The sequence below is a fragment of the Sphaerodactylus townsendi genome, linkage group LG02 (genome assembly GCF_021028975.2).
Source record: "Sphaerodactylus townsendi isolate TG3544 linkage group LG02, MPM_Stown_v2.3, whole genome shotgun sequence".
NCBI lineage: Eukaryota > Metazoa > Chordata > Lepidosauria > Squamata > Sphaerodactylidae > Sphaerodactylus > Sphaerodactylus townsendi.
In genome coordinates this window covers 52,997,468-53,011,252 of record NC_059426.1, presented here as the reverse complement: position 1 = coordinate 53,011,252, position 13,785 = coordinate 52,997,468, and the positions used below count along the sequence as shown (strand labels likewise).

The window sequence follows — 13,785 nt, the reverse complement described above, 5'->3', positions numbered from 1 at the left end:
ATTTTCAATTAATCAAAACTTTAATGCCTCAAGACCATTTCCACTTTTAAGCGATTTGATAGCAACTGGACAGGCAGCAGCTGTATCTATTTCCCCTATATCTCCTGCTATTGATCATCTTTTCAGGTATAATAGCATAGGAGCAAATCTGTGACATAAAACCAACTATTAAAAAGCTTCATTTGCTTTATCGTCAAGGGAAAAGTATCCTAAATGAAAAGTATCCTGATAAAGTGTATTTGATAGTGTATGGAGATGAATACAGGTAACCAAAATAGATATTCAGGTGAACACACACAAGCACTGTGGGCATCTCAGAATCACAGTGCATCTACCACTTCCATCCCTTAGAAATAACAGAATGAAGAAGCTTTGAGACCTTCACAATCAAGCAATGAGACTGAAAGGCCTCACACAAACATTAAAAAGAATTTTTGTGCCTTTATTGGAATGGTGAAATACACCAATTTTGATAATTGGAATATTTGGTTTAATTAGAAATGACACTACAGAACTGCAATACTGGTCCAACAGTCTTGTCTTTACTCTTTTTTTTTCCAAAGCAAGAAATAGAATGAAAATGCACCGAGTAATCAGAAAGCACTAGCAGGCATCGGTTAATCCAAGAGTCTAGTTCCTTAGTTCCAAAAGCAATTGCCAAGTTGCACTGCGTGGAACCCACATTTAAGATTGGTCATAATTTGAAATTACTAGAGTCACATGATTAAGCTTCATGTGGGCATTACATTTTTTTTTTAATTTACCTCAAGTTGGTCACTGGTATGTTTCTTGTCAAATATTACATTTCTTTCACTGATATTTTTTCTCAACGTATAAAAAAGTATGAAATATAAACAAGCTCTCGCATTGTACACGTGTAAGAGTACAATCGAAGAATTATAGAGCTGACTATCTACACACCGTCAAATCCCATCAAATCTTGGATACTTCATTAATATACAAAATATCAGGCCACAGAAAGAACAAAAACCCACTTCTTTTGTTTCATTACGCACAGGTTCAAATATTCAATCTAAAGAAAAAAACACTTTGAATCATTTTGGCTTCCCACTACATCTGCATGTTGAGACACTTATTAAAATATTCCTGTTTAATTGAGTTTGGTCTTTTTTTTCTTATTTTCAAGTCATGTTTTGTTATCTTAATACCGGCCATCCAGACAAACAAGTATTGAGAAAGACCCTCCATTTCCCTGCCTCCCTAGATCCAACTTTTCAAAAGTCAGATTTAAGACATAACTCCAAACACTGGGTTGTGACGACAGATGCTAGGACCAATTTCTTCATAATCTTTTTTGGTGTGGCATACTTGGTAGAACTCAGGCTGGAAAAAAAAAGATGAAAGGGAAAGTTAGATATAGAAAGTTAAAGTTAGAAAGTTAAAGAGAACCTTTCTCACATATTAGGGAAGTAGACTAATTCCACACTGTAAACAGAAAAGCTGAAGTTCTTGCTTGAAGCAAGATGTTTCTAATGTCTGCCTTAAATATGAAGCCCCAGAGTCTTCTCTGGATCATCCTGTAGATCTAATACCTTCCCATTCCCTCCACCTTAACAAATCCTACTTCTCACTCAAATGATAGAAAACAATCACAGAACATTTGCTTTGCTACTTCCCTTCCCCCTCCTTCTATTTTACTTGGGACAGCATTTCAGCATTCCCAGTGTGCACCCTTGGAAATATAATCCCCAGGGTGCCAAAAAACCTCAATATCAGGCACCCTAAAGTTCACATTTTTCAGGCTGTATTGTGGATCTGTCAAACTATTACCACAGAGAATTGGAGAGAAGACAGCACCAGGAGGCTGTAGCCACAAGGTAACTGATGATAAAGGTTGGCTGGGAGTAAAAGGGGGTTGGGGAGTCTCACAGAGAAGGCTCAAAAGTTGAAAAGATTGAAAACCTCCCTGAAACAACCCCCACCCCCAGCTGAAACATCTCCCTTATTTGGAAAATTGTGTTTTCCAGATTCAGGCTGGGAAATTCATCCACCTCTAACTCTAAAACACTGAAGAGATTTGTGCATTGCTTTATCTGATGAAGAACAGTAGCAACCCACAATATACAGATTAGAATAGTTCAAGTTATATGTAAAATTATAACAAGTGAGAAAAAATTCATTAGCTCCCCCTTGCTCATGCAATGTGCTTACATTTCTAGAGTCCAAATTTAACACTCACCAGTTCTACAAATTTATAAAGCTAAATGTAATTATAAAAGCACCCAGAAAAACTGAAAGCACTTTTTATATTGTCACTGGTCAGTTATGATCCTAATTATGGAACAACAGCAGGGAGTATAGACAGAATAGTTCCTTGCATATATTCTTTCCCTTTAGTCAACTTACTGTGGAAGCCAACATTGATCCTCCAAACCAAACTGCGTATCTCTGCATATGATGCGTAATAACTTGTACATCAATAGGTTTAGGCTACATTGAAAAACAAAATCAGTACATAGTTCTTGCTCAGTATCCATTCCTCTAATTTTAAGACAACACATAAGCATATTATTTCTTGCAAGTGGTATACAAATAGGCATGAAATAACACACCCACAATTTGAAAAAAAATATTAACTTCACTTTAAAAATAACATCTAAAAACATTTAGATAAAAACATTATTGTACTACCAGCTACATTACATCCAAAAGTGAATTTTTCTGCTCCTCCAGAAGAAGCAATTTTAACTGTACCAGATAATGGCTGTATATTTTAGAAAGCAGTATGATATGACTCATTTCATACAGAACAGACAGTGATGTTATCACAAGTTTCAAAAATTCAAAAGGTGTCAGAGAGAGTCCAACTCTGCTATGAAACTCGCTAGATGACCTTGGAGCTGTAATTCTCTTAGCCTACATCATAGGGATGTTGTGAGGGTAAAATAAATAGCCAAGAGCAATTTATGCCTCCTTAAATTGATTGAAGGAAAGGTAGGATTAAAAACTACTAAATTAAAAAATGAGCTTTGATTAGCCATTTGTACCCTAGGTCTATTACTGGAAACTGAAGGGACTGGCTGAAAGATAGAAGGCTACATGCCTGAGACATCGGTAAAAGGAAACAGAAAGGTAAACAGAATATTACAATTTCTCAAGATGCTCAGCATCTCTAGTATTTTGCAGTATCTTAGAGTGTGATGGTGATCTTGTTCACTACCACTACAATCAGTGTAACCACCCACCTAAGGTATGCCTCTGCAACTACAGAAGTGAGGCCTTAATCAAAAATCACAGAGATAAAAGAGAATACACCAGACCCCTATAATGGCATCTACCTCCATTCTAAACAACAGAACCCCACGAATCCCTGTAATGTATTATCAAAGGAAACAAACCTTGAGTCTGCCACCACTCAGTTCCTCGCTGAGTTTCAGCCTGGCATCAACAGTTCTTTTCAAGTCTCGTTGTAAACGACGACCAAAATCCCTGAACATAGTTGAGCCTCCAGAGAGAACAATATTCTGAATTGAAATTACATACACAAAGTTATAATCAGGTCGGTAGCATGGAAGACTAAGAACTTTAAAAACCCCATTGTACAATATCTCCTCAACAGGAAGATGACTCTGAATGTAAACTGGTATCCTAAAAAAAGCTAAACACACAAAAAAATTGTTATACACAACTGTAACTTATATGTGAATGTAAGACAATCTGTTTTTGATGACACACCTGTAGAAACACTTGGGGAAATGCAAGACTAGTTTTCCCCAAAAAAACTGTCACTGAATAAAGAGGATGTTGTCTTACATTTTTTAAATTAATCTATCTTTTGAATAAATACAGTAGTCACTAGAAGAAAGAAACACTACTTCATAAAAAAAATATTATGACTCTGGAGAGTGTTCTTATTTTTTTAATGTGTCACGCTGAGAATCCAAAACTGCAACGCCAGATTACCAATGAACATGAATGTTTCAGGATCTGAAGTGTACTTCACAAACTCACAAAAATAGTGCAGAACAAAATTAGTCCTCAGTGTCAAAGTTCAAAGTGTACAGACTGTAAGGATGTGAAGTATCACATACAGATAAATGTGACCAAATATGCAAAAAATTTCCTCTGGCCTACTGAATGTCATCTCATCATTCTCTAATCTAAAACTTGTAAAATTGTTACATTCACTTCAATATTTAGTTATGAGTAGATTTCTGCAAAGAACACAATTATTTAATTTCATTGCATATTATACCTGTTCTATAAGGCAGGCACAAAAGCCTGCCTTATTGTGCTTTTAGTGGAAATATATATCTTTAGCAAGTAGAAGAAGATATAGCTGACCTAAAAATACCAGTCCAAAGCACACATTGTCCTAAAGCATCTATGTCCATAAATACATACACATGCAGTAACTTCACTCCCTTTACTGACCTTATATAGTGGACGTCTAACATCAATAGGACAGTTCTGAATAACTTCGTCTACTACTTCTGAGATAGGCTGGGTGAAATCTGGGTTGGCAAACTAAAAACAAACAGAACTATGAAGTTGCAACGAATTTTAATGCAGGATTGTTACGTTATCTATAGCCAATACAGGTCAGACTTTCCTTAGATCTATAAGAGGCAAATGACAGCCTAGAATTCTCCAGAAACACAAGAGAAAACAGAGTCAATAAAGCCAGAGAAATATAAGCTATAAGAAACTTGGTAAGAACACCACTCTTCATACCATTGTCTTCATTCTTTTAAATTAGATGACTACTAGGGGCACATTTTGCAGCCTGCTTCTGCAGCTCTGTAAGGTACCATTTATATCAGTGATGCTACACTCTGTTGTTACTATTTCAAACAACGAAATCAGGGGAAATCTAAGCACACTCCTACACAGTACAGATGTAATTAGTTTATGAGGCAATGAAAAAAGTCGAATGTGGGTCTTCCATTATTGTTAATTAAAATGAAAAAGAAAAGCTAACATGAATACTCTTGATATATCCATTCCACCATCTGGCTTAAAAAGTTCAAGCAGAGTTCAGATCAGGAAAGAGCAAATGGGACCATGAAGCTGCCACAGCTTTTTTAGTAGCGGGCACCTCACTTGTGAAAACACCCATTCCTTTGAGGTTTGCCTGGTGGCTACGTTGCTTTCTTTTGTGTGCTGGCTGATATGCTTCTATTGGTTCAGGCTTTTAAATTAAGGAGTGGATTCTTTTTTTAACCCTATTTCAGCATGGACATTGCTTTAAGCTATCTGCTATCTGTTTGTATGGTCCATGAGTTTATGCTGGGCTGAGACTACTGTTCTCTTTGACAGCAAGCATATTTCTGAAGCTTTGCAAAATGCCTGACTATTTGCTGCTGTGTGGCTAGCCTGTGTGAGAGATTCATTTGCTACTGTTGCTAGCACGAAAGTATGTTGCTGTTTAACAGTCTAAGGTTTTCCTGCTTTGCCTCAAGCCTTTAGTGCAGTGATGGCGAACCTATGGCACAGGTGCCAGAGGTAGCACTCGGAGCCCTCTCTGTGGGCACGCAAACACAGAGTTTGTCATATGGGGGGTGGAAAAAAGCCCCCAACACACACACACATCTAGGGTGGCCTGGGACACTGAGCACAACGTACGTGCACCGCGGTGAGCAGGGAGGACTCAGCTGGCGGGCCTGGTGCCTGTGCTCCATGTGGCTGCTGCCCGAGGGGGGACACAGAGGAGGCAGAGATGCTAGAGAGGCACAGAGCAGTGTGCGCGGGACTTGCTGAAGGCTAGAGCAGGCTGGCCCTGCTTGAGCGGGTGGGGCGGAGGAAGAGGGAGCCAACCAGTTTTTTCTAAACGAAAACCTCAGCATTCAGGTTAAATTGCCGGGTTGGCACTTTGCGATAAATAAGTGGGGTTTGGGTTGCAATTTGGGCACTCGGTCTCAAAAAGGTTTGCCATCACTGCTTTAGCGCAATTCTACCTTTAGGTAGTGTTTTCCTGAACAATCAAGTCTGAAGAAGTGATTTACAGCACACACAATTCATCTTTACTAAAACTAACAGAGTACACAAATAATGAATAGTGAGTTTGCAAAACTATCATTGCAACACACATATAGTTAAAAGCGATTTCCATCAACCATTTCAGAATTTGTTTTCTACCAAGAACACCCTCCCGCATTATCTGAATCAGAATTTGTTTGTGCGCACACACATGCACTTGTGTGTGTGCACACATGCACTTGTGCTGACCACCCTGTGTCAAAAGTCCAAAGGTGCCAGAAGACTGAGGCCGCCTTTCTTTAAGGGCCCAAACCTTCCCAACTGAATCAAAAACACAGACACAGCTGTAAAAGTATTCCAATTTGATCCAATCAGAAAATAAAAATAACGAATGCAACAAAACAAAAATGGATTTTTAAACGGAAAAACAAGCCCCTCATATTGTCGAAGGCTTTCACGGCCGGAATCACTTGGGTGCTGTGTGGTTTCCGGGCTGTATGGCCGTGTTCTAGCAGCATTCTCTCCTGACGTTTCGCCTGCATCTGTGGCTGGCATCTTCAGAGGATCTGATGTTGGGAAAGCAAGTGGAGTATATATCTGTCCAGGGTGTGTGGGGAGTGTCCAGGGTGGGTGGGGAAACCTTGTCTGTGAGTAACAAAGGCGGCAACCAGGTCAATAGTTGAGGGCATCTGAATAGAAGTATGAGTAACAATGAAGACTATAGCCTGGGAGTAACCCTGTAGATAGCAAGGTCACTGGTGGGAGCATCTGAATAGAAGTATCCTGGCCTTTGTTTCTTTTGTCTATGGTCATCCTGTGTTTGTGTGGAGCTGGTTTGACACAGTCTTGACCCTAGTATTTTTCAACACTGGCAGCCAGGATGTTTGTAGGTTGTGCTTCTTCATCAGTTTTCCTATGCGATCAGTGGTTCCCTTGATGTATGGTAAGAACACCTTCCCTCTAGATGGCTCTTTATCTTTGTTCATGTGGCTTGTTCTTGGTCTTGCAGCCCTTCTGATTTCTGTATTAGAGTAACCATTAGCCTGTAGAGCCCTGTTTAGGTGATTCAATTCATCTTGCAGGAGGTGAGGTTCACAGATTCTGTTTGCGCGATGTACCAAGGTTTTTATGGTGCTCCTTTTTTGCCCTGGATAGTGATTGGAGTTTTTGTGTAGATAAACCTACTCACACAGACAGATATCTACACAAAAACTACAATCACCATCCAGGGCAAAAAAGGAGCACCATAAAAACTTTGGTACACCATCTAGAGGGAAGGTGTTCTTACCATACATCAAGGGAACCACTGTCTATAAACTTGATAAGCACTGGCTAAACAATCTGAACCACTAAGAAAATTCAACAGATGTCGTTCAGCAAAGGATAAGAGGGATCCTCTAGCTTCTGCAGGAGTCTATCGCATACCATGCAGCTGTGGACAGGAAGTCTACATAGGAACCACCAAATGCGAAGCGCTGAACAGACAGTATCAAAGAACCGCGAAGGCACTACAGACTATTTCAGCCAGAAAAATCGCAATAGCAGAACACATGATAAACCAACCTGGACATAGAATATTATTTGAAAAAACAGAAATTCTAGACCACTCTGAAAGCCACTACGTCAGACTACACAGAGAAGCAATTGAAATCCATAAGCACATGGACAATTTTAACAGGAAGGAAGAAACTCTGAAAATGAACAGAACTTGGCTGCCAATGCTGAAAAATACTAGGGTCAAGACTGTGTCAAACCAGCTCCACACAAACACAGGATGACCATAGACAAAAGAAACAAAGGCCAGGATACTTCTATTCAGATGCTCTCACCAGTGACCTTATATCTACAGGGTTACTCCAAGGCTATAGTCTTCATTGTTACTCATACTTCTATTCAGATGCCCTCAACTATTGACCTGGTTGCCGCCTTTGTTACTCACAGACAAGGTTTCCCCACCCACCCTGGACACTCCCCACACACCCTGGACAGATATATACTCCACTTGCTTTCCCAACATCAGATCCTCTGAAGATGCCAGCCACAGATGCAGGCGAAACGTCAGGAGAGAATGCTGCTAGAACACGGCCATACAGCCCAGAAACCACACAGCACCCAAGCCCCTCATACTTGCTACATAGTTACTGAAAACAGGAATTTAGATGATTAAGTCATCTAATTGCTTCTTTGCCTTGCCAACCTTCCTGCTACTGTCTTGTACTGAACACTTCAATGGCCGCCCACACATTTCTGATGCTAAGGCACTGAATCAAGCAGCTTTATTCAGTATGAAAAAATGGCTATCAGCTGGAAGAAATATTGATTCCTACTCAGTTTGCTACAAAAACCAGGCTGGTGGTCTCCACTCTGAAGCTGGGCAAAATAATTAAGCAAGGAACATTGTGCAGCTCCAAATAATAAAAAGAATTAGCAAAAAGCAAAAGAGATTAAATAGAAGTAACTCCTTAGGACAAAAATGCCTTCATGTTTGCAAGCCTTGTGTTGAGAAACAGAAATTCTTCAGTTGTATATCTAATGTAATACAATTTAGAGAACATAAAATTTAAAAATGGATTGTATCATTTACATTAATTATATTAAAATTTAAAATTTGTCCCGAACATCAAAAATGCACTAAATTTTAATGTAAAGCAACAGGCCAAAACTATGGACATTAATAGTAAGAGCCAAGATTTGGAAATAAGTTTCACTCCCTTTAGTGCTGTCCAAATGTCTCACCAAGCCCTGCACCAGAATTTACCTCAGGGTGAAAGAAGATCTCTGGCCCTAGGAATCTTTCATAGCCAACATCAATGGTAAATTCTTTCTTGGAGATTGCGTTGATTCCAGTATACTGTTTAATCCACTTGGTGCCATCTGTATCATATTTGTTAAATTCTTTTACTAAATCAGGGCAGACATAACTAAAACGTTCCTGAAAATTAAGTACAAACAGTTAGGGGAAAACTGTCCCCCGAACATATCAAGATTTTTACGCTTGGTCTCAGTTTAAATAGAATAAAGCTTTTCTGAATAAAATGAGTCATACACGATGAAAACAAAGGACCTTCCAAATTGCTGAACCAGTAAAGATCATCTACATTTAAAATAATTAGCACTAGTACATTTCACTTATCTGAAGCTTCACAGTTGTGCACATTTTATGCACAATTAGGTAAGAAAAACCCCTAAGAATCTTTAGGTCATTTTTCAGCTGGGAGAAACTAATACAGCAGAAAAATCCGCAGTCATACTCCAGAGGTGCCTCAGTAGAATGTATTCAAAACCTACCCTGAAAATTTAGAATTCATAAGTAATGATAGATTTGTTCTTAGAAAAAAAAATAAGGCAACTAAAAATGCAGAAAAATTCAAAATATTTATGGTTTTACATGAAGCTGCTTTTTGCAGTAATTTTCAGGAAGAAAGAAATTAGAAAAACGCTGGCAATTTGTTCCTTTTTAAAGCTAACACCTTAGTCTCCCATGGGTAAAACATGACAAAAGTCAGTTGAACTGCAAAGTTTACACTAGTTCCAGCGACTGTATACTGTATAAAGCTAGTGAATGGGTATTATTACTCAAAGCAACCCATCACTGAAAAATACTTTAAACACAAGCAAGCATGCGTTGTATTATTTTTTCTCACTACCTTCACTGCTTTAGCAGTTTCCAATGATTGTTCAGGAGGGATTCCTACTTCTCGTTCTCTTAGCAACTGTTGAATGAAGTAAGTTATATCTCGTCCGGCAATTGGAATGTGTTTGATACAGCTGCCAATCACGTAGCCTTCAGCCTAGAAGTAAAAGAAAGCGCCTTTCATAAACTTCAACAAAAACACCACGGTCTCCAAAACTGGCATACACTGAATGAAGAAATATAGAAACATTTATAAGATGTATAAAACTAGTAAGGGCCCCACAATTACCGCACTCTAACTCTACCAATACATAGTCAACACATTTCCTTTTTATGTGAAGCTCTGTATTTGCAGAGTAGAGAAGGGTGAATCATCAACACTCCATAATTTGCACATCAGGAGTTAACTAAAAAATTAGTTTCATGGGAAGATGTAATATGAAGAGACAGAGACACCAAATGCCTTACACTCTTCCCCTGTTTTATCATCTTAACCTATTTAGTTTTTATTCACTGGCAATCCTATTTGAAATTATGGACTTGTTGGGGGTTTTTTAGTTGATTAATTTACATTGTTACACTGTAAACTGCCTTGAGTTCTGCAAGGAAGAAAGGCAGCTAACAAATGTTTTTAAAAGATAAATAAAAACTTCTTATTTAAAGAAACCTAGCAAATTCAGCTTACCGCCCATAAGTAGTAGTAGCACTTTGGCATTGTCACCTGTTGTTTTGTTGCTGGTATTTAGAAGTATGAGTAAATGGAACTTTAAGCAAAGGTAGAACTGGGTCAGCATACTTTAAAGCACAGGTGTCAAACTCGCGCCCCTCCAGATGTTATGGACAACAGTTCCCATCATCTCCTGCCAGCACGAATTTGACATCTATGCTTTAAAGTATGCCTACTCCAACAGGCACCTATCTGTCCACTCCAGTCTGCTTCAGGATCCCCCATCATCTGAGGTTAGGTGAGTAGCAACCCTCTTCGGGAATGACTTTCTTGGTTGTGGTGCTAAAATTCTGAAACTGCCTCCCAGGATGGTTCACCTGTCTCCCTCTGATACTGCCTTATGGCAGCAGGTGAAGATTTTTTCATTTTGTGTTCCCTCTAACTCTTACTAACCTTTCCATCTGTCTATGAATTTATACATACATCTATATGTGTATCTAATCTGTACTTAAAAGACTGTTTTGAAACATTTGCAGCCTTTGGAACCCTGAATTTGGTGGAAAAGTGGAGAGAAATTTTCTAATTGAAATAAAAGGGAAAAAAAACAAAGAACGATTTATTTTTTAACAACAAATCTTGCCTTAGGTTTCAGAGTATCACAATCATCATCACTGAACACTAAGCACAGAATCAGAAGGGGCAACAATAAAAGGACAATAATATGATCTGTTGAGCACAACATGCCTATAAAGGAGGGGTTTCAAACATGCAGCCCAGGAGCCACATTCGGCCACTTGAGAGGACTTATCAGGCCTGTGATCCAGCTGAGGCAACCCGCTCCTCTCACTCCCAATCTGGCCCGGTGAGCCTGCTGAGGGCTCACCAGTCCAGACACCCATCCACATCACTTCCAATCTGTGCTGGTGACCCATACCCCTCCAAGTGCTGATCTGGGATGCGGCCCCACCAACTGAGGCAACCCCACCCCATGTGAACCACCTCCCCCAGTATTGATCTGGTCGAGCAAGCCTGCTGTAGATTCACCAGCCCCCCGGCCCCTGGGCCTGGCCCAACTGAGTTATATTTAAGTCACATTCAACCCTTGTTGTAAACAAGTTTGCCACCCTTGCTCTAAAGCAAATCTTCCAAGCAATAGCACTATCTATCTATTTATTTATTTATTTTTTCAATTTATATACCGCCCGATCCCCGGGGGCTCCGGGCGGTGAACAACAGGAGCAATCATACAAATATAAATACATAGGCTCCATCCCATAAAATAGCTTAAAACTCATAAAACAGCGAGTAACCATAATACATAATAAATAAATAGAAGTCTGGCCCCAATTTAAAACCTACCTCCCTGAGAGGCCAGTGGGAGCTCCCCCATATGAGGGGCTCCTCATATGAGGGACTTCGTGCTAACTGCCCCAGGCACAGAGCAGTGAGGGGGCACCATATTAGCAGCTGGACACTCCAAAGGCCGGTGGAACAACCGCGGTCTTACAGGCCCTGGAACTCACCCAGGTCCCGCCAGGGCCGGACCTTTGGAGGAGGTGTTCCACCAGGCGGAGGCCAGTGCGTAAGGCCCACAGCCGGCGTGGAGACCAGCACGCATCATAGGGCGGGGACCACCAGCAGATTGGCCTCTAGGCCAGACCTGGGCATTATACCGCCCGCGGGCCACATCCGGCCAGCGGATGACTAACTGGCCCCTGCCTTGCTGGGGCAGAAGCGTCTTTGAAAGCCCATAGAAGCGGTTGCCTTGGCTGCCCGGCTTCTGGGAGCTCAGCTCAGTCAATGAAAAAAGTAGGTCAAGGGACTTAAGTCTCCCCACTTGCTTGATTGTCATAGTGGACAACTATGCAGGTAAGGTAAGCCTGTGATTCTTTGTGCCAAATAGTGTTGTATGCAGAACTGTTGCCACTGATTCCAAGTTGATCTGTGCACCTGTCTGTCACTTATCAGCCCCTATTATGCAGAATTGAGTTCAGCCTTTTGGCCCGGCCCGCCACAATATTTTCTGTTTCTTATGCGGCCCCATGGAAAAAATAATTGCCCACCCCTGATCTAGGTTATTCTGCCACATTTCACTTGAGCATTAAAAAAAATGCTACAGAACTGCAGCCAGAGATAATGTTACCAATTCAGTCAAAACAAGGGATACAAAAGGGGTTGCTATAAAAGACAGGAAACAAACAATACATTGTAACTGTGGGTCTCAGAATAGTGAAATCATTACAAGATAGTAAGGCATCACTCTTCCACATTCTGCTTCTTTTCACAGTTTTCGAACAGCCCATTAATCTGACAGTAAATAACAAGGTTACTGGGGGAGAAGGGCTGTACTGTTCTTGTGTAGTCTGCAAGATGGCTGAGTTCTAGAGAAGTCAAACGACATGTGTGCTGCATCCACTGCTAACTTCTGCATACTCCTCGTCCCATACAGCAACAGTGGAAGAAGATATCAGAAGGGCCAAGCTGATATTCTGCCTGATACAAAACAGCCCTACCCTGTTCCAAACACTGGGTGGGGGAGATTAAAAACACAGTTTGCCTTCTTCAAGAATTTTTTTTCTACCTTGCATTAGCTTATGTTCTTATGTTCTTATTAATTTCTTTAATATGCTAACAGCAGCCTTGCTTCTGTTGAGACAGCGCAAATTTTACAACTATAGCATATTTCTCTTTTAGACAAATCTATTTGTTCTCTAGACATAGCATGATATAGTTGTATAAAAATACCATACAACATACAAAGTTTTAAATAACATTAATTTTTTAAATTATAAATGTTTATATAGGCTATCTTTCCCATAGTGGCTGTATTTTAGAAATGGCACAGTTCCAGCTGAACAAAGCAGCCTCATTATTAGCATATACTTACCACAGGAATGACATGAGTTACACCATCTCCACTATCTATAACGGTTCCAGTCAGCGTCCGCTCTCCTATTTGTCTTGATGTCCACGATGCAGCTAAGGCAAGGACAGCCTTGCCAACAGAAACCAATTGAGCATTAGTGTTTTATCACATCTCTAAAAGCCTATTTTTTAAATAACACTGACATGTGAAATAAAAGCTTTTAACATAATTGAGCTGCACTATGCAACAGTTGAAGCTAAAAAAAACCAATTTGTATATAAAAATGACATAAATCCTTTTAAAAACAGTAAATTAAATCAGTATTTTTTCATAGCTACAGTATATACGTGGTCAAAACTGAGTTTGCTACAATTTGCATTTTGGTGGGGTGCGGCTTCAGTGCATTAAGATTCCAAGCACATGGTATTTTATCCCTGACTGAAAACTAGAGGACCATTCTCATATTACAGAAGCCATGGCACCACCAGCTCAGAAGTCCCAGGGAACATGAAAAAAGCTCCACATAGTCATTTTTAAAAGAACCAAGACAGGCATTTCGAGAATCCCTCCTGTGTGGCCTGGACATCTGACATTTCTGACTGGACTGTAGTGCATTCTTTTTCCTTTACCTGTACTCTGAGGGAGCCAAAAAGACCACAAAAACATAATTCCTCAGTG

At 40.0% G+C, this 13,785-nt stretch overlaps 1 protein-coding gene across 1 annotated transcript in view; it reads right to left on the bottom strand.

Annotated features, from left to right (window-relative positions):
- Nucleotides 1-421: 421 nt before the first annotated feature.
- Nucleotides 422-13,785, bottom strand: part of ACTR3 (actin related protein 3) — a 48,751-nt gene continuing 35,387 nt past the window's right edge. Inside the window, exons 6-12 of the mRNA XM_048484225.1 lie at nucleotides 13,129-13,236; nucleotides 9,588-9,731; nucleotides 8,699-8,872; nucleotides 4,396-4,488; nucleotides 3,360-3,485; nucleotides 2,368-2,451; nucleotides 422-1,344 (exon numbers count right to left, since the gene is read on the bottom strand). Coding sequence (XP_048340182.1) covers nucleotides 1,249-1,344; nucleotides 2,368-2,451; nucleotides 3,360-3,485; nucleotides 4,396-4,488; nucleotides 8,699-8,872; nucleotides 9,588-9,731; nucleotides 13,129-13,236 — 825 coding nt within the window. The 3' untranslated portion in view covers nucleotides 422-1,248. The remainder of the gene's footprint in view (nucleotides 1,345-2,367; nucleotides 2,452-3,359; nucleotides 3,486-4,395; nucleotides 4,489-8,698; nucleotides 8,873-9,587; nucleotides 9,732-13,128; nucleotides 13,237-13,785) is intronic.